The sequence below is a fragment of the Balaenoptera acutorostrata genome, chromosome 2, assembly GCF_949987535.1.
Source record: "Balaenoptera acutorostrata chromosome 2, mBalAcu1.1, whole genome shotgun sequence".
Classification (NCBI taxonomy): Eukaryota; Metazoa; Chordata; class Mammalia; order Artiodactyla; family Balaenopteridae; genus Balaenoptera; species Balaenoptera acutorostrata.
In genome coordinates, this window is record NC_080065.1 from 62,375,509 (window position 1) to 62,403,451 (window position 27,943).

Genomic DNA, 27,943 nt, shown 5'->3' on the forward strand with positions numbered 1-27,943 from the left:
AATCTTTGTGGGGAACCAGCACAACCTGAAAAAGGAAACATCAAAGATTCCAGGGCCTTGGTTTTGGGAGCACATTTTATTTGACAGTACTGGAGAATAAACATCTAGTAGCAGCATAATAGAGAAATGCAACACCAATCTATTTAAAACTCATACAATGAGAAATATGTCTTTCAAACAAACAAACAAAAAAAAAATAAGGAGATTTAGAGACCAGTTGATAAAAATATTAACAAAAATCAAAACTCATTCTATCATCAACAACAAGTTATAACATACAGGGAGTACATTCACTTTACATTCTCAAAAAAGATTGTCATTTTGTTTTCTCTGCAATATGTCAATATATATATATTTATGTATAATATTCACATTCTGGAAGGCAAGAAAAATCTTCAAATTTAATTCCCCAAGTTTAAAATATTACATATATTTCACTTAAAATAACCAAAACATTAAAAATAGCAGCAACACTGGTCTTTAAATATTATTACAGTAGATTATTCACATAATGTAGATGTATTTGGGTAGCTCTTTCACTATTAATATTATCTAATATAGTTTACAAACTCCAAGGTCCTGGTCTCATTGCCAAATAATAATCTAGATTCAATAAATACTATGCAAAGAATAATTATAAAACACAGATTGCAGAACATTCTCCAGACTAGAGAGAATCATACCAAAATGTTTTAGGGAAGAATCAGGTTTGAAGGAGGTTTGAAGGCATGCAGGGAATCTGCAGGATTTCCAAGGCAAGAAAGAATGATCTGACAAGCTCCCTGGAATGTCAGGAATTGAATCCTGAGAAATATGTCTATGTGGAGAAGGCACTGCCACCTCTTCTTGGTGCCATGTCTCATTTGAATATGGCATTAAAGTGATTAACCACTGGAAAATTTCCCAATAAACAAGGGATAGAATCATTTCTCACCAGGAGGCAAGACACCAGACCAGGAGGTCGATATTTATTTTTCATCATTTTCATTTATTCTGACGACCAAAGGCATAGAAAACAAGATTTCAACAGGGCTTTGTGTATTTAAGCCTGGATAGTAGGAAAAGTATTTCTACCCCTATCCTGATCTAAGCCACTGGACCAATTTGCTAATCCTATTCTTTTAAAAGGAGCCCCAGATGTGGTGACAGGGGTTTCTTAGTACCTGGATTCTGTTACAAAAGTTGCCCCTGCAATTGTGGCTTCTTTTTGTATTTCGAAGGTTTTTTAGAAAAGGTAAATGGTTAAGTGTCACAATGGGGTTAGACCTATGTTTGCCTCATAGTAAGACTGCTCGCTGATATTTCAATAGTTTGTCCTCATTTTCAAACCACTTTTTATACTATTTCAATTGATTCTCACACAGAAGTGTGTGAGGAAGCCAAGGACACATCCAGCTGTTCACTTCATAGACCAAGAAAACTGAGGCTCCTGGAGATCATAGTGATTAGATTGTCACGGTCACACACATGGACAAACTGGTAATTTGAAAGGGGTAGGGGAAAAAAAGGGAAAACAAACAAGTTCAGGAGAAAAAGAAACGGAGACAGAAATGGTGTCACTTGGCAGATCGTATCATAAACTTTAAAACAAGCAGAAGGCATTTCACATGTAGAACACAGACATTTAAAAACATTTAAATACTTCAGTCTTCCCAACAGTCTCATACTGGTCTTGATTACTACATCTTTATGTAGTTATTGAGGCTGACACTGAAACATAAGATCATGGAGAATTTCTTACATGAGTTCCATTATTTCCCAGGAGACATAAAAATATTATAGCCTGTTCTGAGGACCCCCACTCCTGTTCCATTTCACCTCCAGCACAATAGTTACATGAAAATATATGTATATTTTGACTGATTTTGGTAGTTTTCTAAGGTGTAGGTTTCATAAAATATCATTAGTGAATATTCTTGCTATGTCCTTAGGAAAATTAGCTTTTTCTCTCTTGGATTGAAGCTGAGAAGACTGCAATGAACTTAGAGCTTTTATAAGTTTACGTTTGGACTCCACTTGACAGTTCCTGGAGAAGTAAGAACACTTTTTTAATGACTAATAGTTAATTTAGTAAGCTGTCATATTTCACACAACCTTTTCAAGAAAATTTAGTGATTCTTAGCTTGTCAGTTCCACAAAACAAGATTATACTATTCCATTGTGAAAAAACTTACATATAATGATAATCTATGAACAGAAAGACTTAGGTTCAATGTTCTGGAGAGTGACACTTTGAACTGTTAATCAGTTTTTAAGTTTAATCAGTAAATGTATTAAGGAAACAGCTGAATTACAAAGGAGGTCATTCATGACACCATTGCGTAACATGATGGAAAAGTCACACAAATCCCTTTGTTCCTCCTCAGGCACCATCTGTCCCAATCCTCCGACTTAACTTCACCACCTCCCTAACATTCATACACTAGAAATGCCTCCCCAACAGAGTCACCCAACCCTGAATTGAATAAGCGAGGTACCATAAGGTAAGTTATTCTTTTGGCAAGCAGGAAATTGGACAATTCTTTTAGTTCTTCTGAGGTAGTAGAGTCTCTCCTTCTAATATTCTAATGGTTAAGAAAAGTCTAGGGAGCTGAATTAAGAGGCAAGTGGAATGTTGGTCACTGTACGTCACCACTGCTCTGAAATTGGTGGTTATTATGGTTATATAATTACCGCACACTCCACAACTTCTTCAGTGGGACCCTGGCTGTTATGTGGACAACTTATGATATTAAGGTTGCTGTGTGATTGGGTAAGCCACAGATCCTTGAGGGCACTGTGTAACTCATCACAACTTGGATGCAATTCCTACATGTTTCTAAAAAAGTGCCTGGCATATAGCAGGAACTCAATAGATATCAGATTACTGACTGTTGAAAATCTCCCATTTAGCTCAGTGAGATTACAAGCAAAAACATACATAAAAACACCCAACCAACCACAGACTAATTGTCACTAAAGGCCAGGTCACTTTCCCTTGTGTGTGGAATTGTAGACACCTTTCAGACTATGAGAAGGTTAAACGCAAATGGTACTGGCCATGGTATAGCATGCAATTCCATATTAACCTTATTTCCATCATGACTTTATCATAATGTGGTTGTGGCTGTTTTAGCCATAAATAACTTTTCTGAAGATAAAGTGATCCACTCTCTCTGCTGTTCTTCAAGCTTTTCCGCCAAGCATTTAATCAAGACAGGGTCCACCTTAGAATCAAATTTATTAGCAAACCAATGTCCATCTTTCATAAGCCACCTTAGTTCTGCTGCTCCATAGATACACACACTTCGGAGGTGAGAGCCAGTACAGCTGGGATAGAAAAGGCCTTCTAGATAATTCCATTTGACCAGGCGGGTCTTACTCTGTAGGTCAGACACATCCTGGGCTGTCCTAGAAATCCCCCCGGGGATTCCTGGTACCCGAATTAAGGTAGCCCAAAAGTGCTCATCAGGCGAGTATGTATCTTTAGACCAGGCAAAAAAGTCTTTAACGAGGGAGTTGTTGAGAACATATTTAACAAATGCTCGACTTAAAACAAAATAAGCACTGCCAACAAATATCTCGATGTTATGAGGGGGGGCTTCCTTGGAGATGTTTGTCCTCACTGGTAGTTTCACATATTCATAAGGCACCTGTCTGAGTTCATGGTGATAAGTGAATCTTTCCATCTTAGTGTTAGGGGGTTTCACTGTCTCTAACATATTTGATCCATTGAGTTTCTTCAACTCTGACACTAATTCAAAGTTTGATTTCAAAGGAAAATCCTGCCCACACAGGTTGATAACATATTTCCACTGAACTGAAGACTTGAGAAGGTCTGACAAGCAATTTAAATCAGCCTGGAGTCTGGAAATGTGTGCATATTGTACAATCTCTAATTTGGAAGCAATGAAAATATTGGAGAAGCACTTAGCTAAATTGTTCATGGCAACTTTGAAGGTATCAGATGATTTACGGTCATAATGGATGCAGTAAATATTGTGCTGGTTGTATATAGCATGGATTAGCCTTTCAACCATAATTGCATCTTTGTGAACAACCAAAGAATAGGCTATTGGGAAGCTTTTCTCCTCCCTTGAAACAAGCTTTTCATGGTAGCTTCGTAGGGCCTGATAAATGTCACAATCACTGGTCATTGCCACGACATCATCATCATCCAAGTCAATGATGGTTCTTCTTCTTATTTCCAGACTCTTGCCAATTTCCAAAGGCTCCTGTTCATAGACACCTGAACAGTTAATCTCATACGCGATTTCATTCTTAACATGGGTATATCTGTTCTTTACAAAAGGCGAGGTACTTAGGGAGTACTCAACCAAGTAAATGCCTCTTTCAGGGAAGAGGAGGCGTTTCACATTTAGAAGCTTCAACAAGGAGAACAGCCATAGGGTTAGAAACAGGATGAAAACTTTCTGCTTTAGGTGGTGTTTAAAACAACATTTGAATGTCTTCATTCTGTAAGAGAACAAAGGAATAATTCAGTTGAAATATGAAGAGAAAATTAGTTCAGTTCAACCAACATCCACTGGGTGCCTACCACACACCAGGTAGAATGCTGGGCCCAAAGATGATTAAAACAAGATTCTTGTCCTTAAAAGAATCCAGAAACAAGGAAATGGAAATATGTACAATGGTTGTATTTTGTCATAGTCTGTGTTAACTATACCTAATTTTGAGGGATGTTGGTTACCAAATAGAATGAAAAATAATGTTAACTCCTAAAATATAGGTACTAAGTATCTTAATTGTCTGTATCTGTGCTTAGCATATTTGGGGAGGGATTGCTCTGGTTTGGGCAGAGGCCTAGAGAATTGGATGCTGTCAAGAGGTCATTAGAAATGCAAATGACCCACCTGAGGCTAAAGGGAATATCCATCTTGATTCTACCTTCAGATCCTGATTAGATCTAGATCTGATGTCAAATGGGGAAAGCCCAGTGAATCACTGCTATAAACTGAATGTTTGCATCCCCCCCACCTCCATATTTTAAGTCGAAACTTAATTGCCAATGTGATTGTATTAGGAGGTGGGGCTTTGGGGGAAGTTTTTAGGTCATGAGGGTGGAGTCCGCATAAATAGGATTGGTGCCCTTATAAAAGAGACCCCAGGGAGCTCCCTTGGCCCTTCCACCATGTGAGGACACAGTGGGAAGCTTGTTGTCTATGAACCAGGAAGCAAGCTTTCATCAGGCACGTAATCTGCTGGAGCCTTGATCTTGGATTTCCCAGCCACTAGAACTGTGAGAAATACATTTCTGTTGTTGATAAGCCTCCCAGTCTGTGGTATTTTATCATAGCTGCCTGCGCGGACTAAGACACCCACCTTCAGAAATAAGAGCAGTGGGCAGACCCCCAAAGGAGCTATAGTAAATATTAGACACTACAATTTTATATAGATTATACAAATTTGGTAAACTTGCACATTTCATTTATTTATTTTGTTAGGCCCCATTTCCTCACAGGGATTAGAAATTTAGCCCTTAAAATGAGAAGAACCTGACTCATTGAGAGAAGGCGGGGGCCAGGGGCCAGTTTGGCAGAATCTGTCAGTTTTACGAACCCATCCAGAAGAGCTCATGTGTGTGCAAAGAAGGTGTGTAATGAGAAGCTTCCCTGAAGTTAAGGCTAAAGACTGAAAAGCACTAAAATGCCCTACTGGGCATTGATTAATTACACCCACACTGTGTGAAAAAGCCTGAGAAGAATCTGCACATATCCCTGTGGAACAGTCCCCACTGTAGACTGTGAAACAGAAATAAGGAACAGTGTAGAGTGAGCTCACATATGTGTCCAAAAAAGACTATATACACCCAGAAGCCTAGACACAAAGAGCACATGTTGCCAAACTTTTTCTTTCTCTGTCACAACTACTCACCTCTGCCCGCTGTAGTGGGAAAGCAGCCGTAGACTGTGTGTAAATGACTGGGTGTGGCTGGGCTCCAATAAACCTTTATTTACAAAAACAGGCAGCTGGCTGGATCTGGCCCACAGGCCAATACTTCCAGAAGGACTAAGGATCTGGGGCCTGGGGAGGAGGGGGATTTACTTATCACTGAAGAGCCTTTCGGACTATTAGAATGTTGAAAATGATTATATTACTTTATCAGATAAAAATGGGCTACCCAACAGAAGGGCATTACATGTGCTTATTTGGGGAGCAGCTGGAAATGGGGAAATCCAGGGGGTATTACCCAGAGGCTCGAGGACAGGAGGGCTGACCAAGCTCCTAGGCCTGCTTCCAGGAGGTTCAATTACTGAGAACTGGTGAGGTCTGAGGAGCCCACATACAATTTCCTTACACATCGCAATAAATCTTAAACGAGGACATAATCATTGTACCCAGTTTCCTTAGAAGAGTTAGCAAGACATTTGAACCTGATTTACTTTTGTAGTTTTCTTTTATACAGATTGATTGAAAAAGCTCTCCTAGGAATGCCATACTCTCATTCACCCTCACTTGAATTACCCTCCTTTAAAGAACGATACCTTATTTATCAACGCCGAACTGTTCTGTAGAATCTGGGTCCTCCCCACCACACCTCAGTCTCTCCTCTGTGGGTTTCTCCGGGGTCCTATGCTTAGTTTACTGCTCTTCTCACAAACACTCTTCCTTGCTTTCGGGAGTTCCATGTATACCTTCCATGTATATACATTGCCAACACCTTTATCTTCAGCACCTACGTCTTGCCCAAGCTTCTGACGTGAACATCCAATTACTTGATAGACATCTCCACTAGATAGCCCACGGGCACTCAACATCAATGAGTCCATAACTGAACAGGACACCTTCACCTCTCCTGTGTTTTCTGTCTCAGTTTATCCACTCAGTGACCCAAGCTTGAAACTCAAGAGCCACCCGATTCTTCCATTTCCTGTACACCCACAGAATCATCTCACAAATACGCCTCAAATTCATCCCTTCTTCTCCTTCTCCATTATCAGGTCCAGACAACATCTTTGCTGACCAGCATCACACTTACATAAAAGGGCAAAGGCTTCAGTGCCTGGGGATAACCTGATGACTTCTCCCCAGACTGGGAAAAGGTCAAAAGCCCCTTTCAGGATTTGATAAAAGCTCATTCTCACCAAAAGGCTTGCACCTCCACCCCTTGTTCCTTCTAACTTGGGGAAAGGAATGCTTTCAGTCAAAGGCAATTCTGGCGTGGTGAGTAGGTGAAGGGGCTTTACTTGGACTTAGGACAGGGCAGAATAGGGAGGGCTGCTTGTTTCCCCTGATGTTAAAGGCTGTCCCAGAGGCAGACGAGCTCTCCCGCTTAAAGATGTCTGGCGTGAGAAGAAAGTCAGAAAGCAAGGCCTCTGGGCTGTCCCAATTCCCTCCTCTTCTTCCTTTAGAATTAATTCTTGTCCCTGGCTGGCGAAGCTCAGACACGGGGCCCAGAGCTAGCTCCCCCAGGACTCCTCACAGCGTGCCTGCCACCTCTCCTTCCCGGGTGCCCTGTGACCCTCCCTCTCTGGGCAAGCAGCCATGGCCTGCTGGCTCAACTCAGACTGTGGAGACACTGGCTGGAGTCGGGAAGTGTGTGCGCCAAGCCTTCTCAGGAAGGGCAGGGAAGCGCGGGTGCAGGAGGTTAGAGGTCACAGTTCTCAACCTTAGCTTTTCTCAGGACACAGCCTCTGCATGATACCCACCGCCCCTCCCAGCACAGACGATGCTGACATACATACAATGTTGTAGAATGAACGCCTGCATGCTTCCATGTAATGCTCTTTGTTAATTTAATAATATCATTATTATTAATGCAGAGTCACTCAATAAAGAGTTGTTGGAACTTCCCTGGTGGTCCAGTGGTTAAGACTTCGCCTTCCAATGCAGGGGATGTGGGTTCAATCCCTAGGATCCCTGGTCAGGGAGGTAAGATCCCACATGCCTCACGGCCAAAAAGCCAAAACATAAAATAGAAGCAATATTGTAACAAATTCAATAAAGACTTTAAAGAAGGTCCACATCGAAAAAAATCTTAAAAAAAAAAAAAAGAGTTGTTACTTGGGGTACTGTTCTACCAGGCGCCAGGGGTGGAGGGATGGGAATGATTTCCAGAGGCGTGACCCAGGTCTGACTGGAGCTGGCTGGGCTAAGGCTGGCAATTACGCCGCCACGTCTTTCCTAGGAAACCAGGGCCGCGATGTCACTTTCTACAAACACCCCACCCACTCTTTCCTCCTTAAAAGCTCATGGGCAGAGAGCAGGCAGGTGTTTTGCTGCCACGAGGTAGTCTTACATTGCGAATAATTCCCCACCCCTGGCAGAAGGGGTATTTCCCTCCCACCACCCAAGCAGATGAGGAAGCTGACCTGCTTAGGGAGTTATCACCACGTGGGCGGGAGTGCCTAGTGATGACGCAGAATCGAGAAGGAAATGGTAGCAAGGGTTGATTGCTACATCAAATGAGGTCTATTTGGATAATTCAATAAAACCCCAACAGGGATGTGGAATGAAGCATTTTCCCCAAACCATCTTCTTTTCCTCTACCCTCCCAGGCATTGTTTACAGTCTTAAAGGAAACAGCAGGCGCACCAAGGTACACCCCAGCTAAGTGGCTATAATTGCGTTCAGGGCTAAATGGCCACAGCCATTAGCAGCTTTTCAACGAACTCTCCTTCGTCAGTAATTCGTCAGCAATTTAAAACCCAGGGCTGTCACTGAAGTACGTGACTCCTAACCCAGGGCAAGAGGGCGAATGGTAAATCACCAATGAACTGGAGGAAGGGTTGTGCATGTGGTTTAGCTTAGGCACCAAGAAGGCGGGCCCCCCCCCTCGCCCGCGCGCCCGTCCTGCTCCCTCCCTGCACACCTGCACGTCTTCCCAGGAGCTCACACGGGTGTGTATGTGTGTGTGTGTGTGGGGGGGGGCACCGGAAGGAGAAGAGAAAGTAGTGCAAGGGCTTCAGGATGCCCCAGACCCGGACATGGATCCCTGGAGAAGCAGTGGCTTTAAGACGGATCAAACTAAGCCTGGTTTTCTTGTCTCAAATTGGGGATTAGAAGTGCCCCCGCTGGGGCTGTGAGGGCTCTGGAGCCTGGGTGAAAGGAGTTGCCCGCAGAGGTCCTCAGGGCACATTACAGGTCTTTTCTTTCCCGGCACCCAGCTTGCCTGACTCCAAATCTTGGGGTTTTTCCAGTGTATTACACAGGACATGCTGGTGTTTGTTTTGTTTTGTTTGTTTTTAAGAAAAGAATCCACTAAACAATTTTAGGCAATGTGAAGGAAATGACCTTCACTTTTCTGACCAAAGGAGGAGGCGGAAAGGGCAGAAGGAAGGATGAAGCGGCTGGGAACTAGTAAGATCCTGCTCTGGGCTGAGCTGGAGAAAAGGCAGCCACACGTGGTCCTGGCGGCACGGCCGGGCTTCAGCTTGCGGGAGGCCCCTGCGCTGGACCCTGGACGAGCCCGTCAACCTCTCCACATCTCTGTGTCCCCATCAGTAAAAAGACGTTAATAATAGTAACTACCTCAAAGGGCTTTTGACGTTAAGTGAGGTAATGCATGCAAAGTGCTTTGGCACAGTCCAGATCTTGACTGCCTGGTAAATGCAGGTGTGACTTCAATATTTTAGAACCAGTGCTTGAATGCGTCCATGTAATGCTCGTTATTAATCTAGTAATATCATTATTCTTAATGTAGAATCACTCAATAAAGAGTTGTTACTCGGGGCATTGTTCTAGGTACTCCGTATGTAATAACTCAGTTCCCTCCACAGACCAATGAGGTAGGTACTACCTCTCTCCCTCTTTTACAAGACAGGAAACTGAGGCACGTGGAGATAAAGAAATTGCCCAAGGTTATACAGAACTAGAAAGTGCTTTAGTTGGAACTTGAACCCAGAGAGTCTTTCTCCAGGGGTGAACCCTCTAGGCAATGCTGTCTCTTGGAATATAAATTAAAAAATACTCCTTATTTTCCACAACAGTTTTAGTCCTTGATTAAAATTTCTCATTACTGTGTCTTATCTAGCTGTCCTAAAGTTGGAACAGAAGTGAACATCAAACCACATTTGAAGTCCTCAGAACTTCCACCCAGTTTAAGGGCTTATTTAGACGGAGAGTCAGCCTGGAGGAATGCTGGCTGATGAACACGTTCTGTTCCTGCAGTCGGAGGCTGGCGCCAATCCACATGCCAGTGAAGAGATCAGTCAATCTCCCAGCCAGCGGAATCCACTAAAGGAAAAGAAAGCGAGCTCCCCCTAAGAAATTCTGCCATCAGTTACACTTGTATCCTGTCACTGACTATTCACTGATTCACTTGTTCTCGTTGTGACCAGTGACACAGATTGGGCTCTCTGAGAACTACTAATTGTTTTAGAAAACTGCCTGGGTGCAATCTCTCTCTACGTGGTGAATATTTCCTCTATGGGCCACCTGTAAATTCTTAAAGTTTGTATCATTATATGTCAGTGTAAAAAATAGGCTTTGAAGAGTTTATTGATTTGGAAATGTCAGAATTTTGTTTCTTTCTAAAGTCTTACAAAGAGGAATCACTTAAGAACACTAATATAAAGATGAGGGCTTCCCTGGTGGTGCAGTGGTTGAGAATCTGCCTGCCAATGCAGGGGACACGGGTTCTAGCCCTGGTCTGGGAGGATCCCACATGCCACCGAGCAACAAGGCCCGTGAGCCACAATTACTGAGCCTGCGTGTCTGGAGCCTGTGCTCCGCAACAGGAGAGGCCGCGATAGTGAGAGGCCCGCGCACCGCGATGAAGACTGGCCCCCGCTCGCCGCAACTAGAGAAAGCCCTCGCACAGAAACGAGGACCCAACACAGCCAAAAAATAAAAAATAAATAAATTAATAAAGATGAGCTCACTCAAAAACAAAAAAAATCCTGATCTAGTTGAAGAAGCCAAGGTCCTCCTACTGCACCTCTTTGATTTCAATAAAGCCATTGATTCTCCCCTCGGCGACATGTTCATCACCAAACCCAAGGAAAGTTTTGGAGTAAGACCATTAGTGGGAGGATGACTCAGCTGAGATGCACTTCCTCAATGCCCCCCATAGCACCTGAAGTCAGCAAAGGAGCAGAAAGGCAAGTTTCTTGCTCTGATGACCTTACATCTTCATCGTTCTAGAGGGAAGATTGCAAAAGGCAAATAATTATCAGACTGTGTGCAGCTAAACAGTAACAATGGTGTCACTGGGTCAGTAATACCATACAATATAAATTGAGGACAAACGTCCTCAAATAATAAGAGGTTATAGTCTCAAAAAGGAAAAAAAAAAGGTTTTCCATTCTCTGTTTGTAAAAGTAAACTTTCTTCTTTATTTTCTTAAATCAGGAAGTCAAAATAGTCTAAAGAAGAAAACAAAGCTCACCAGTAATCTGCCACCTGGCCATAGCATTCTGTGGCAGTATGTCCATCCAGACTGTTTTAAATAAACATGCCTGTTTTGCCTTCCTTTTTTTTTTTTTTTTGGTAAAAACAAAAATATTTTTAAATTAAAAAAAAGTTTTTTTAGGTTTCTTTTTTAAATTAATTTTTATTGGAATATAGCTGATTTACAATATTGTGTTAGTTTCAGGTGTATGGCAAAGTGAATCAGTTATACATGTACATATATCCACTCTTTTTTAGATTCTATTCCCATAGAGTATTGAGTATTGAGTAGAGTTCCCTGTGCTATACAGTAGGTTCTTATTAGTTATCTATTTTATACAGTAGTGTGTATATGTCAATCCCAGTCTCCCAATTTATCTCCCCCACCCCCGGCTTGCTTTTTAACAAGAAGGCTCACTCCTTAGGCACCGTCTTAGCTGTTTCTTTCATTTCACAATATACTGTGAATGAGTCCTCTTCTAAACTGGGTCTGTGAACTGTTAGAAAGTAAACTATTTCTGAGGTCAACATAATTTTCTATAGGAGAAAAACAACTGAAATAATAGAATTGACTTTTCTGGGCCTTCCCCACCAAAGCTGAATTAATTATCCCATAATTCCTGAAGAAGCTTAGAAGGAAAATCCTAAAGCTGACAAGAACTTCAATGGTGACTGAGTCTAAATTCCTCCTTCTCTAAATGAGGAAGCAGAGACCTACCCATCATTAGACCCTGTTTCACTCTTGGGATGCCGGGAACACGTTCCCCCATTACATACATGTTTGTATATCCAGCTGCTCCCCCTTAAGGGAGTGGACAGAGGGGGGACCTCTACTCCCCCTACCCAGGCCCCTCAGGTGGTACTCAGTCCAGCTTGGCTCCACTGCCCCCTCAGCTGAGGCTGTTCTGGCCAAAGTCAACAAAAATCTGCATGCTGCCAGAGTCAGAGGACACAGACCTGTCGCTCTCTAATGGTCTATGCTGAGCGCCAGTACCATTTACATTATCTTATGAATTCCATTCAATAAACCTGTGAGGGAGGTACTATCATTGTCTCCATTTTTCAGATTAGGAAACTGAGTCACAGAGGACAAGTAGCTAGTATGTGGAGGAGCCAGGATTTTCAACTGTGGCCTGAATTCAGAGCCTATGCTATTAACCATAATGCGAGGTTGCCATTCCAATCTCTTGGCGGTAGAAAAACCCTGTTGGTTCTGCATCCAAAATGTAGGGGATGTAGGGGAATCCACCCATCCCTTTCCACTCTAACCCAAGCCAGCATCAACTCTTGCCTGTATATGAAGTAACCTCCTCCCTAGCTTCCCTCTAAGCCAGGGGTCCCCAACCACCGGTCCACGGGCCGCACAGCAGGAGGTGGGTGGCGGGACAGCGAGTGAAGCTTCATCTGCCGCTCCCCATCGCTCGTATTGCTGCCTGAGCCTTCCCCCACCCCGCCACCCTGGTCCACGGAAAAATTGTCTTCCACGAAGCCAGTCCCTGGTGTCAAAAAGGTTGGGGACCGCTGCTCTAACCCACTCTCTGTACTGTAGCCCAAACGATCTTTTAAACCCATCAATCACATCACTCCCCCTCCCTACCCCACTCCTTACACTTCAACCACCTTCACTTGGGTTTCACTGCACTTACAATAGAATCAGAAATCCTTCCCACGGACAGAGGCCCAGCCTGTTCCTGCCCCTGCCTTCCTCTCTAACTTCATCTTTTTTTTTTTTTGACATCCTTGCGTGGAGGTTCTGCACAATGTTTATTGGCTAGTTTCTCAGGGGGTTGACAGTAACACTAACACTTCACATATGGCAGAGAAAAAAAATGTGCCTTTTTTCTTTAAAAACAAAAAAATTAAAATACCCAGCATCATAAACAAAGTAGGTTATCGTATTCTCTTATTTTGGATCCCCCTGACTTTTGCTTCAAACGCAATAACAGTCCTAGTAGTGCTGGAGCCCGGGGGCTTGAGGTGAGAGGGTGAGGGTCTGCTTCCACAGTTTGCGCTGAATTCTCTCCAACTTCATCTTATTCTGCTTTTTTCTTGCTCATTAAGCTCTAAGCAATACCAGCCTTTCTACAAGTTCCTGGAACACCAGTCTCTTTCCTGCCTCAGGACCTTTGCACTTGCTCTTCCCATGTTGAGATCATTTTTCCCTGAATCCCCACCTGACTGGCCCTTCCATATCCCTCAAGTCATAGGAGAAATATCCTTTCCTCTGATCGTCTCTGATCACCCTTCTCGAATCTCTTTCCTCACTGTCACACTCTTTGTTTTCTTCTCAGCACTCATCACAGCAGCAGTTACTCTGTTTACTTGTTTATTTCGATCTCTGGGATAGGCCTCACTTACGCTCTACCCCCCTGCCCCATGTACATACCTACCTGGCACAGGATGGTTGCTCAGAAGAACAAAATCAGAAGACCCAAGTTCTATGCGGACTCTGCCACCAAAAATGCATCAAGTGTCCCTGGCAAGTCATTTAATGTTGGGTAAGTCTTTATTTCCCAAATGTTGAAGGGGATAATGGTTTTGCTATCCCACAATGCTGTTATGAAAGTCTTACGATACAATGCATGTGAAATAGCTATGGAAGGAAAACTGTGGTATGCAGAAGTCAGGTACTAGGACCTTTACAAGATGAATGATTTCTTGGGAAACCAACATATTGACTTTTCCCCGGTTTTCTAAATAGTACGTTCATTATATTTCTAAAATAGGACATTCATTATTCTCTTCATTCTGACATTCTAATTATTATTTGTTTTTCACTTCCTGACAACATTCTTTTTTGTTAATGTCTGAAGTATATTGTTCCCGAAGATGTACATACACCTATCTTCGATTTTGAAAGGTAGGAAGATGGTTACTCTAGTTAAACTTTTTTTTTTTTTTTTTTAATTTTTATTTATTTATGGCTGTGTTGGGTCTTCGTTTCTGTGCGAGGGCTTTCTCTAGTTGTGGCAAGCGGGGGCCACTCTTCATCGCGGTGCGCAGGCCTCTCACTATTGCGGCCTCTCTTGTTGTGGAGCACAGGTTCCAGATGCGCAGGCTCAGTAATTGTGGCTCACGGGCCCAGCCGCTCTGCGGCATGTGGGATCTTCCCAGACCAGGGCTCGAACCCGTGTCCTCTGCATTGGCAGGCGGATTCTCAACCACTGCGCCACCAGGGAAGCCCACTCTAGTTAAACTTTAGAATTTTTTCCCCAGTCTGCTCAATATTTTTTGAAAGATCGAGAGCCAAAGATCTTTAAAGCCAATTCCTTTAAAAGACATCCAAGAAGAGTAAATGGAACTAGTTCTGTGCAGTTACAAGCAGCTCAACTGTTTCTGTAACTTTATGCATTGCAGAAGCTGTAAACTTTTCCCCTGAGTTCATTATCTTTAGGGGCAATTCTCTAGAAAGTACAAAACTGCAATGACTTGTTCTAGCATCCCGGTCAGGCAAAGCCATCCCCAGGGACCACGTAAGAAAGTGGTCCTGAGGAATCTGCAGCAGTGCGAGTACACAAAACATACCCTCAAACAGGGCCTCCAACGGCTCAGTTTCTCAGATCATATGTCCAGTTAAAACTGTCTCACTCAGGGAAACAAGATGCCCCTCTTCCAAAGGGGCTCTGGTTGAGGTCCCTGTGGACCATGTCACAACTGATAGCTTCCTCTACAGGCAGCAGGCTTCTGTTTACAAGTAAAAAGACTATGGTCACCGCTTTCCTTAAACGAAGGTCTACCTAACCTGCAAGATTTGAGAACAGAGGTCTGAATAAAAATCCTGGACGGGAATATCAGTCTATCAACCACCTCTTTAGATTATAATTCTTCCAAATAGTAACTTGGCTGGAGCCTCTCCGGTTTGGGGGAGATTTATAGGGTCATGTAAGGTCACGTGGAAAATGAGCAACCCATATCAGGATGTATTTACCCCACGGCGGTCCCTCAAGGTCATCGCAAATCTGGGCTTGCAGCAGTAGAGAAAAAAAAGTGCCAAATTCAGCCAGCTTTTTATAGTCACACCAATTAGGAGACAGCCAACGATTCTGCGCTTTGTTGCATCTGGTCCACAGGGCAAACCTCAAAAGCTGATTGTGTATCATGCTGGGCAAACTGTATGGCTAAGAAGTCTTTAGTAGGAAGTCGAAAGGACCAGAAATGATCCTACTGAATGAAAAGTTTTTTACTTTGTAACAATTTATGACCCTTATTATGTTGCAAAACATTGTTTTTCCATAAAAACAAAAACAAAAACAAAAACGGTGGTGGGGTGGTGAGGTTGGTTTAAAAATACCTATGCCGTCAAATTTCAGCTCTGATGGCAACAGCTTAAATCAAATATTTCCTTCTTTGTAGATATAAAAGGTTACAAAAAAGGTGCTCGTTGATGTATTCAATCTTTATCTCCCAAGCTTTATAAACAGAGAGGTTACATTCCTTTCTCCAGTTCTCTTCTCTGCCTTCCACACTTAGCTAGCCCAATACAGACCCAATATATAGTTTATGTTTTATGTTCTAACTTAAAAATGTGGCTTTATTTTGGCTTCTTTTTCTATAAAGAGGAAAAACTGCATTGAAAAACATTTAACTCCTTTAAAAAAACAAACAATCACATGTTTAGTGCACTAGAAAGAAAAAAGAACTTTCTCTGCTATGATTTCCACCCCATCTCACCCCACCCCAGAAATTTCTGGAAGCACTTCTTTGGTATTATATGGCTAACTCTCTATTTTACACTGCCGAAATTAATTCCTCAAAGGTTATGCAGCAACTGAAGAGACACAGTAACTGATTTCTACACCTGCATTTAAAGTAGAATTTCCAATGCTGTAACTACATCAGAGGGAGCACAGGGACCCACAGAGGTGAATCAAGGGTACAAACAGCAAAAATGGCTTAAAGCCAGGCCACACTCTCCCTGAATGGATTAGATACACTCAGTTTTAAATCATCAGAAAGGCTCCTTTGTTTACCTTCTGTGTTCTGCCACTGCGGTGGGGAGCTGAGCCGGAGATTTCAATATGCTTCTGCCCTTCCACTAAAAAATTCTAGACTGGCATCCCTGTCATGATGTTACCATTGAGTCAAGATCTGTATTGCTTGGCTTAAAATGGAGATATTGTCCCAAGAGCTTGTGTGCACAGAGACACAATAAAGTTAAGACCCAGGAACTTAAGTTAAAGGTTCTGCCAAAATAGGAATTTCAAAAGCAGAGGTTTCATGTAAAACCAGCTGGCATCTCCTACAAGGAGACATTCTAGTAATGGTTTTTATTATTATTTGTATTTTTATTGAGGCATTGTTGATTTCCAACATAAGTTTCAGGTGTACAACATAGTGATTCACAATTTTTAAAGGTTATACTCCATTTATAGTTATTATAAAATATTGGCTATATTCTCTGTGTTGTACTATATATCCATGTTAACTTATTTATTTTATACATAGTAGTTTGTACCTCTTAATCCTCTACCCATATCTTGCTTCTCCCCCTTCCCTCTCTCCACTGGTAACCCATAGTCTGTTCTTTATATCTGTGAATCTGTTTCTTTTTTGTTATATTCTCTATTAATGGTTTTTTCTTTTTTTTAAATAAATTTATTTATTTATTTTATTTTTGGCTGTGTTGGGTCTTCATTGCTGCGCACGGGCTTTCTCTAGTTGCAGCGAGCGGGGGCTACTCTTCGTTGCAGTGTGCGGGCTTTGGAGCATGGGCTCTAGGCGTGCGGGCTTCAGTAGTTGCAGCACACAGGCTCAGAAGTTGTGGCTCACGGGCTCTGGAGTGCAGGCTCAGTAGTTGTGGCACACGGGCTTAGTTGCTCCGTGGCATGTGGGATCTTCCCGGCCCAGGGCGCGAACCTGTGTCCCCTGCATTGGCAGGCGTATTCTCAACCACTGTGCCACCAGGGAAGTCCCTCTAGTAATGGTTTTAATTAAGATAACAGGTCTCAACATGTAGGTTTTATTTTCGGCTAATATAATAAAAAATTAAAAAGATTATTTAGTTAAAAACTAAACATCTCAGCAAATTTATATGCCAACTGTATAGAATACAAAAGTGAAACACTCTTCACATCTCCAAATGTATTATAATGTTACAATCATTGAAACAGTGTGGCTAGAATAGACCACAGTGGGATGACCACAGAATAGAGTTCAGTGGGATGAAATTCAGAAACAGATCCAGTAGGCAAGGATTGTATGTATGGCTCTAGTAGAGATGGCAAATGCCTCCCAACATCCATCCTCCCTATCTTCTTTACTAAGAGAATCTCTATATTGCTGCTGGCAGTAACATACCCCTCTAAAAGACTTTCTCCCCAGCCTCCATCGTAGAGGAGCAGTCAACGAAATACAATGTGGGGTATCTGGGAAAGTTCTTCAAAAGAACCTGATTCATGGTGGAAAGTATGCCATTTTCATCCATTTATCTGCCTGGAACTCCAACATGATGGCTTGCATTGTAGCAGCCACCTTGGGACCATAAAGAACAGACCAGGAGAATATTAGCAACCTCAGCCCCAAAATCCTCAAACCACTGAACCACCGGCAGCAAATGCCCATTCTGCATTCTTATTACATGAGAAGAAGAAGCCTTTATATGTGTAAGCAATTTTGCAAACATGCACTTTGAAAGATGACAATATGAAGATGGCAATGCTTCTCTCTCTCTCTCTCACACCCACACACCCACACACCCACACACACAGACGCAAAATAAAGCTTAAACCAGGTTAAAGTGTCTACTTGAACAATAGTATAATCCTGTATATAGTCAAGTGCAAATGTGTCTCACATGACGCTGAAATTCTCCTCTGTCTGGATTTAGAGGCAGATGGTGGCTTTAGATAAACCTCTGGAGAAAAGCAAACGCCAAGACTTACCAATTTAACCCTGATATTGGCATGAACAGAGCAGCCTGTTCACCAGGCCTCAGGTAAGCACCACTCAGCTTACGGCACATCTCCTCTTGGTTTTGGCCAGGAGCCCCATATAACCTCTGAAGGTCACCTTGCAGGTTGGCTGCCTTCTTGAGAACTTGTTTGGTTACAAACTTGTTGTACATCAAAAGAAAGATATCACTACCACGTAGGGTGAACTCTGTGGAGTAGTTCTTCCCTCCTCTCCTTCCTGCCACACCCTCGGCTCCCTCCACCTCACCCTCCTGCTTTACCTTTGTATACAGCATAATGGTTTGGAATTTAAAGCCAAGGTTTCTGAATTAAGTTCTGACTACACTAACAAGCTGTTACTAATCTAGTTAGCCCTCTGCCTCATCTGTGAAAGAGGGCCAGGGGCACTCACTCACATGGATGCGGTGACGACTAACTCAGCTCATGCTCTGGGTATATTTTGGCAGGAAAAGCCAACGGGCACTTGGGGTGCATTGATGGTAAGGGGTCAAGAGCATTTAAACAGGCAACAGCCAGGGAGGAGCACCGGATAACATAGACCAGGGGCTACTCTGCAAACACGGACTGCGCTTTGTCCGCCACATGCCAGCCCCACTCCTGCACCCGGAGACCACCTCCAGAGGCAGCAGCAGGGGGTCTCCATCGGGCAGGATGGTGCAGAGGCCACATGAAAACCTTCCACATTCTCACGGTCAAGAGGGAATCAGGGGCTTCCCTGGTGGCACAGTGGTTGAGAATCTGCCTGCTAATGCAGGGGACACGGGTTCGAGCCCTGGTCTGGGAAGATCCCACATGCCGCGGAGCAACTAGGCCCGTGAGCCACAACTACTGAGCCTGCGCGCGTCTGGAGCCTGTGCTCCGCAACAAGAGAGGCCGCGATAGTGAGAGGCCTGCGCACCGTGATGAAGGGTGGCCCCTGCTTGCTGCAACTAGAGAAAGCCCTAGCACAGAAACAAAGACCCAACATAGCAATCAATTAATCAATTAATCAATCAATCAATAAATCTTTTAAAAAAAAAGAAATAGGGAGAAATGTTCCCTAGATCAACAGCAAAAAAAAAAAAAAAAAGAGGGAATCAGACAGGTGCTCACTGTAATATTCTTACAACTTTTCCATAGGTTTGAAATTTTTCCAAAATAAAGCTGTTGTCTTTTAAAGAGAGAATCATAGGGGCAACAGGGAGCGGGCAGGACTAAAAGCCTTTGAAAGCCCCTGCCTTATATGAGGATTCAGGCGACACACTGTTAGTAGCATGGTTTTAAACATCTTTTGAAGTCTAGCGTCATCGCTGTCTTCTCTCTATAATCTATACTTTCAAAGTGTTACCCCGTTCACTTCTTTGTTATAAAAGTAACTTTTCTTTTGTTGTTCCATATTTAGGAATTAGTTGATGATCATAAAAATATTCCATTATTTTACGGTGGTAAAATATACATAATATAAAATTTACCATTTTAACCATTTAAACAAAATCAGTAGTGTTAAAAAGTCTCTGTTCCTTAGCCTATCCTAGAAAAGCCGTTCCGTAAATGTTAGAGAGATCACGGGTGGGTGAGTGGTTGGATAGATGGAAAGATGGGTGGTTGGATGGATGGAGAGGTAGATGGACATGGATGGATCCATGGTTAAAATTTTAACCATTTTTAGGTGCACAGTTCAGTGGCGTTAAGTGCATTCACACTGTTGTGCAACCATTACCACCATCCATCCGCGGAACTTGTTCATCCCCCCAAGTGAAACTCTGTGTCCATTAAACACTAAACACTCCCCCCTCCATGGCCCCTGGCAACCACCATTCTACTTTATCTTCCTATGAACTCGACTCCTCTAGGAACCTCACATTAGAGGAATCATGCGATATTTGTCATTTCATGGCTGGTTTATTTCACTTAACATCATGTCTTTAAGTTTCATCCATGTTACAGCATATGTCAAAATTTCCTTTCTTTTAAGGTGGCGTAATACTCCACTGTATGTATTATCATATTTTGTTTTTCCATTTGTCTGTGGATGGATACTTACATTGCTTCTATATCTTGGCTACTGTGAGTGCTGCTGCTATGGACATGGGTGGACAAATGTTCATGTCCCTGCTTTCACTTCTTTTGTGTACAGATCTTATATATGCCTTTACTTTTATATATCCTATTTATGTCCCCCTTCAGTTGGCCGCCCATCCAGGAAACATTAGCTGTGTGTCTACCACATGCCAGGCAGACACTATGTTAGATTCTGGAGAGATACACCTAGAAACTGTTGCCTGGGGGAATGAATACAGAGGGAAAGAAACAGTGAGGTCTTAGGAGACTTGACAACACAATCTGAGAAATCCCAGTTATTCTGTTACATTTGAATTTTATCATCTAGAGATAATTTCCCCAAAACGGTAAGTCACTAGCTAGCGTTTGGAAAAGTTTCTATTCTTCAGGGATTCTCTTGCCGTCGTGTTCCTTTCATGTTCCTCCTTCCTTAGCATCTCTCCTCTGGTTCCACATCCGTTCCTCCAGCTCCACAATCTCCATTTCCCCCTAGTAGTATTTTCCCACGATCTAGCCTTCGCAACTTAATTTGTGCCTACCTTGTGTGTCACTCCGCTTCTCTCTCCCAACCCATCTGATACAACATCTTCCTGTCTCCGCCTGCCTGAGAGTAGGGCAGGGTGGTGGCTATAAAGGCTGAAGTAAGGGAGAACCTGGAAAAGATGATGGCTGGCAGAGAGAGCCCCCCTTGTTGCCCCCAGGCGGAATGTGGGCGGATGGGGAAAGGGCGCCACAGTGCAAATAGTCCAGCTATGCCACAGTGATGCAGAGAAGAAGGAAGAGAAAAGGAACCTTGGCAAGCACAGGAGCTATGCTAGGCCTTGTTCTTCCTGATCCTGGGCACATGCTCGCCCTCTGCTGCCGTCTGGTAGATGACCAGGAGCAATACCAAGGTCTGCAGAGCCTTTGGAAACAAGTCCAACCTATCCAAGAGCAGAGAGGCTGACTGTCTGAGTCTGAGCATAGCCAGGAAGCCCTCCTTCAAAGGGACAACCTCGTCTATTCTCCCCTGAACTAGATTAGAAAAACAGAGGGGGTGGGGGAGAAGGAAAAGCAATCAAAGACCCAGAAGTACAGGGTATTCATGGAGATTTACTAGAAATTACAAATTTAATAAATTACAAAAACAAGTGCCCTTATCACCCGGCACTTTTTTTTTTTTTTTTTGCTTGCCATGGTAAGGGAGAATGTCACATCAAAAGCGGTTTGGTAGCATCCTGGAGGAGAAAAGTAGGCTTGGATTTTATTGGGATTTTTTGCAGTTTGGTTTAACCCTGGTCTTTCAAAGCAGGGTGAGGGAGGAGGGAGAGGGCTTGGGTAGGATTGGATAAGGATCATGAATGATGGAAAAGTGCAGGATTCCAGGCACTTTTTCATACCCTAGCAATCATGGCTCAAAAGCATTCTTGCCATAGAGTTGTTTTGCTTTTTGACTTTTTAAACTTTTTTTGGTGTGATTATATTATCTAAGTGTACTCCTTTAAGAATCATGTATGAGCACAATTTTACATTAAAAAAAACATTAAATAACCCGAATCTCTTGGCGAAATATGGACTTGAGCACAAAATTCTTGAGTTCTAGAGCCTGGGTGGGCAAGGCTGTGAAGCAGAGAAGAATGACAAGGCACAGCTTTTGCTTCCTATTATCTGGAAATTTCTGAATTCACCTTAATCTGACCATAAATAAGTTGAAACTTACCTTTGTGTCACCTACGAAAAAAACCCCAAGCTGATGGTATAAACATAACAGAGAGAAGCAATCGTCACAGTCCAACTGCTCCTGCTGACATGCTACAGAGATTGTTCCGTGAGGGGCACTGAGGATGGAGTTACAGAACGCGGCGTCACACGGGGACACCGTGCGAGGGGCACATCAGAACAGCAGTAATTTAAATGCAAACAACGATGGGGCTGATGACAATTATTCTTCTGATTTTAGCCCCACAAGGTCTGCAAAAGATGCCAAGTTTTTAAGCCTCATTAACTGTGACGAAGGCCTCTAACAAAGAAGCTCATATTGTTATTAATTCCTCAGGCCAGGACATCAGCAGACAAATTGGCAGAAGACTCAAAGGTTTACGTGAAAAAGGACAGAGATGGGACTCAAATAGATCTGGACAGACTTGGATCTAGTAAGACGAAATGTAACAGAGATAAATACAAAGGCTAACACTTAGGTCCAAGAAATTAACTGTGTCATACCAGATGGAGAAATGTGATTTAACAGGAGCATCTGGAGAGAACAGTTCAGTGTTTTGGCTGACTGTGCTCGGGAGGAGTCCCGGTTCGTTTGGTACGAGACTGCCAAAAGATTTTTAAAAGGCAGAAAAACCAAACCAGAAACCAAACCAGTGTGGTCCTGGACAGCGTGAGAACCACAGAGCTGCAGAACATGAGAGCCTAAAGGGATCTTAGAGAGCATCTTCCATCAGTGTAGACTGTGGGACAGAGGACCGGATGGGTCTGTGTCTGGGTACAACCCTCTACTAGGATAGTGTCTCATAGAAGGTAAGCAGCACAGTGAGAAGCTAGTGACCACAGGAGGGAAATGGAAGTTTAAGACAAAAGAAGTGAAAACTCAACAGGAATGAAACCTGGCTCCAAATATTAAATGGTGGGCGGCTGGGCCCCATCCCCAGAGGTTCTGTTTCAGCAGGTCTGATGGCTGCAGAATTTGCATTTCTAACAAGTTCCCAGGTGACGCTGATGCAGCTGGTCCAGGGACCACACTTTGAGAATCACTGTTCTAAGTAACAAAATCATTGTTTTTGTTTTGTAATATATATATATTTCTAAGATTTTACTAAGATACAATGGCTTATTTCCCAGTAAGTCCAAATTGGGGAGAATTTATTGGTTTTAAAACACCACACATTTGTATTTAAGATTATGCTCCTTTTAAAATTTCATATTGTTTAGCAGAAGTTCCACCTTTACTTTCTGACCCTTAGTGTTTCTTATTAGTTCAGCTTCATAAAGCAGACTTCTGCTTCTGCTTCCGTTCCTGGCATTTTATATAATAGGTAGTTTCCCTCTGGTCTCCTTCCACTTTTTCTGTATTTTTCTATTGTGTTCAGCAAATCAAGCTTCATTACATATTAAGATGTGACCTGCTTTTATCAAATGGTATCTGGTTTCCCACATCTCCTAAAATAGTAAATATCGACCCAATCCTTTCCCCCCAAAGCCCACCTGAGCACACTGTGCCCAGGGGCCCATTAGATTTTGAAGCAGCTGCATTCAATTCCTGATTAATTGAATTTGATCTTATATACTTGAAGCTTCAGCCTTTAGATCCCACTAGGAAAATTACCAGCATATGGAAATGCATATAAAATGACATGCAAAGCAATGCAAATTAATATAAAACATACATCTCTAAATTGCTTGGGAAAAGTCTGTAAGCCTTGACATTGATATTATCTGTTTTGCTTCTTGCACTCTGACAAGCAGTGACTGGATCCTTTTACTACAGTTAATTTCATGCAGCATCCAGCACCTGACACTTGTTGACATGCTAAGTGGGAGGCGACCCTGTCAGTCAGGCAAATGGGATCCTGGCCTTAACTCTGCCACTATTTGGCTCTAAGGCCTTGGACAGGTTTTCAAAATTCTGAGTCTCAGATTCTACATCTGGAAATGATGGAAATGACATCATCATAATAAAACCACCAGCACTAAGGCTTACTGAGCACTCATTATGTGCCAGGTAAAATGCACACAGGCACACACTGTACATAGATGATGCACACACACGTTGTGCATACACGATGCACACATGCCTACCTTGTGCATACATCGTGCACACAGGCAATCCTCACAACTGCCCACAAGAAGGTAGGTACCATAGAACGTGTACCCCTTAGATGTGGTGCCATTTCAGGGACCAGGAAACCAAGGCAGAAAGGTCAGGAGACTTGCACAAGGTCATAAGCTAGGGAGTGGCAGGGCCAGAGCCAGGGGCCCTCGGCAGTCACACTCCAGGGGCCACTCTTAGCTACACTGCAGCTCTGTTTCATGATTTCCATCTATGTTTCTCCTAATCATTAAATTTGCATGATCTACAAAGTAAAACGTCAAATTTCACCGTCATATGGGCTTCACAATATTGTTTCAGTAGATGGTGATGGTTTATGTTACATGAGTTTGATATCAGAATGGCAGCGCAATCAGACTTGTTTTTTACCTACTACTCCAAGAGTGGGGGGGGGGGGTCCAGAGATATCCTCCATGTTCCACCTCTCCTCCCAACTTGCTCCATCCCATTCACATATAAATATGCATGAGGCTCTCTCATCTTCAAAAAACCGTCCCTCCATCCCACTTCTCACTGGAGGAGTTGCTTCCAGGGAGTCAAGTGCGGTGGCCACTGTGAGTCCTCAGCGCCCAGCACACACACTGGCACCATGCAAGGTGCTCACTCCCACTACGGTGTAGGTCGAGACTCAGCGCCGCTGCCCTGGTTTTCCTCCCACCTCTCCCCATAAAGACAGGGGCTCTTTTCCAGGTCACCCCCACCAATTTACCCCGGCCTTAAAATAACACCCCAATACAGATGACCCCCAGCTTCTTTGGAGGGTCTGCTTTCTCCAGCCACTTATTAAGTATTTTCACTCAGGAGCCTCAAAAGCAGCTCAGACTCAACAAAAGCAAATGTGTCTTTCCTCCCCAAATCCTCACCTCCTCCACATTCCTTTGTAAATGGCAGCACCCATCTACCCAAGTGCTGAAGTCCAAACTTAGAGGGAGTCCCCCTGCACTCTCATACCTTACAGTAAACTAGTCAAGTCACTCTAGAGTCTATCCTGAATCTACCCACTTGTGTCATCCTCACTGCCACTGCCTCAGATAGACCTCCAGGCCCCTCATACCCCCCACCCAAACTAGCCGTGTCTACTTCAGGGGCTCCTCAAATCCATTCTCCACACAGCACCTGGAGTTTTGTTTTGAATCTAAATCTCATCAGGATACTTTCAGGTGTGAAACTGTCTTGAGAATCAAGCCCACAAAATGGCCCCAAGGCCTGGCATCATCCAGCCCTGGCACCTGCTGACCTCGCCTGGAGCCATTCTCCCCTCAGGTCACATTGGACCTCTCCTTTCCTTGGACCCTCCCTGCTCTGCCCTCCTCTGGTCTTAGGGTGCCCTCTTTCCTGGGGTGATAATACTTGCCCTTTCTCCTCCTCCTCCTCCTCCTGCTTAGTTTATGCAGCTCCTACTCATCCTTTGGGTCCACCTTAAATCTCCCCAAGAAGGCTTCCTGCCTCCCCCTAGACCAGTAAGCTACCTCTGTGCTCCCACTGCACCCTAGTATGGGCCTGGCACACAGTAAGTGCTCACTAAATTTGGATTGACGGATTGACTTTTCAACCTCACATCACACAATCTGTCTTATTGTTTTCTTCCTGCATTCAAACCTAAAAAGGCCCAGGTCACCAAGTCATACTCCCAACAGTGGTGGCTCCTGCTGTCATTCATTCTCAAGGGAGCAGATACTGGGCACTGCCACGTACAGTCTCCACCTGCCCCTGCCCCCATGACCGAGCTCATTCAAAGTCAGGATGATAACTATTTATTGCCTGCCTATCCCAAGGGTACTTAATGTGATGCCATCAAGTGCCAACTTGACTTATTGCTCAACTCCGCCATTCACTCCTATACCCCTCTGGGCAGACATTGCAGTATTTAGTAAATTTGCTTCTCAAAGGAACACTTCTCACCAACCCCCCTCCCCCAACGAAACTCTCCTTTCACTCAGTGCCACACAACCTGACTCTATGGCTATTGTTTCTCTGCAAGTACAGGTAAGATATAAGATATGATTCAATAGCATCTTAATCGGTCATTTCTCACAGACAATTGATTCTTAGAAAGTGCAACAGAGGAACTGCTCTCTGCAACAACCCACTTACTTTTAAAGATTTTACTTCCTCAAGACACCATCAACAAAAGCTATCAAAACGGACAGCTAGGTTCTAGATTGTCTTAGACCGATAGGTGGTTTAATAATAAAGGCATGCTTCTGGAAGATCAGAAGGGGTGACTTCTGTCTACCAAATCACATGGACACTTAATTTAATATCATCCCCAACTCCCTTAATCTTCTGGTTTGTTGCTTTTTAGTTTAAAGGACGAGAAGAGGAAAAGACACGTGCCTAAGGGCTAAGGCCACCTCTCCCTTACCCAGCGAGGGAAATACACGGTTCCCGGCTACAACAAGGAAAACCTCCCCCAGGCAGGAAAGCTTAGTTCTGAAATTTACAAAACAATACCCACTCACTAGCACTTTTAGCCTAAGTTAAGATGGTAAACTGACTCGAGAGCCCAGACCTCGTGGCTCGGATCCTCGGAGGCTCCCAGCTCGATGGAGGAGGTGCCGCCACCTCACAGGGGGACGATCCGGGCCAGCTCTGCGGCACGAAAACTTGACCTTAAAAAGCGCAGAAGCTCGTCCCAGCGGAAGGCGCGGCCGGGGGGACTGCTCCGCAGCTTCTGATCCCCAAACTATTAAGAGACACCCCACTCCCACCTGGCCCTAAAGGAGAAGCCACGCCAGCAGCCCATTCCCGCGCTACGCGCCCGGCTCCCACACACTCGCCTCCGCTGCCCACAGGCAGCGTGGCCCGGCCCCGCGGGTGCAGGGCTGCGGAAAAGCAGGCGTCGCGATTCCGGCTCGGCACGTTCCTCGCGGAGCCCGCCCCTCTGTGCCCCTCACCTGGGCGGCTCCAAGTGGCCAGGAGACCGAGACAGCGGGAGCCCTGACCCCGGAAAAGGCGCGTCCGGGAGCCGCGTTCTCACCGCTCGGGGAGAGCCCCGGGGAAACCCTGGTGCGGACGCGCCCCGCTGCTCCCGGCCTCCCCGCCGGTCCTGCCCCGGGAGCCCGGGATGCGGGCGCCGTGGCTCCGTCTCCCAGGACACCCTCACGCTGACACGCGCTGGTCGCCCCGCAGCCCGCGGACCTCGGAGAACTTTCCAGCGTCCGGCAGCCGGCGGGGCCCCGAAGTCAAGGCGGGCGCGCAGCCAGGCCAAGGCTCAGCCCGCTATCCCGCTGCGGCTGCCCCGGGCAGCCTCCCTCCCTCCCTCCGTCCGTCCCTCCCCCCCTCCCCCACCTCGCGAGGGACGCGGCGCCCAAGTCTTCCCCCGCTGGAAAGTGAAAGTCGCGATGAGGGGGTCCGGGCGTCCCCAGGACGGGCCAGGAGCCCCGCACCCCGGCCCCGCGCGTTCCTCGCTGGACTGCGTGACCAAGTGGACTTACGAAAGGGAGCGGGGGGAGCCCCGAGCGCGGGGTCCCCGCGGGTGCAGGAACCGCTGCGGCCGGGCCGCGAGCTGCGCTGCGGACTCCTGGTCCCGCGGCGGCGGCGGCGGCGGCGGCGGCGGCGGCGACTGGCTCCCGCCTCCTCCTCCTCCTGGTCCTCCGCCGCCACCTCGGCGGCGCGCCCTTCTAGAGAGTTGCTCTCCCTCGGCCGGGGACGGTAGAGCGTCGAGCGGCCCCCGTGACGTGGAGGGGAAGGAGGAGCGCCTCCGCCGCGCTCCCGCAGAGGGAGCTCCCGCCCCTGCACTCGGGGGTCCAGGTTTCGCGCTCGAGACAAAGTTCCCAGGCGCGCGCGGCGCGCTCCGCTCTCTGCCGCTGACCTGAGCGTCAGCCAGGTTCGGTTCCCTCCC

General features: G+C 44.8%; 1 protein-coding gene across 3 annotated transcripts; it reads right to left on the reverse strand.

Moving 5' to 3' along the window:
• Positions 1 to 79: 79 nt before the first annotated feature.
• GCNT4 (glucosaminyl (N-acetyl) transferase 4) lies at positions 80 to 27,918 on the reverse strand. Of its 3 annotated transcripts, none has more exons than XM_057541852.1 (3): positions 27,537 to 27,918; positions 3,069 to 4,455; positions 80 to 2,026 (listed from the first exon to the last, which is right to left on the reverse strand). In XM_057541852.1, the coding sequence occupies exon 2, from the start codon at positions 4,452 to 4,454 to the stop codon at positions 3,090 to 3,092; it is 1,365 nt and encodes a 454-aa protein (XP_057397835.1). In that variant the 5' UTR covers position 4,455; positions 27,537 to 27,918; the 3' UTR covers positions 80 to 2,026; positions 3,069 to 3,089. The 3 variants fall into 3 exon arrangements, with proteins under 3 accessions (XP_057397835.1, XP_057397833.1, XP_057397834.1); XM_057541850.1 differs by adding an exon at positions 5,875 to 6,024 and having other exon boundaries at positions 80 to 4,455; XM_057541851.1 differs by lacking the exon at positions 27,537 to 27,918 and adding an exon at positions 26,997 to 27,323 and having other exon boundaries at positions 80 to 4,455.
• Between the last annotated feature and the right edge of the window lie 25 nt (positions 27,919 to 27,943).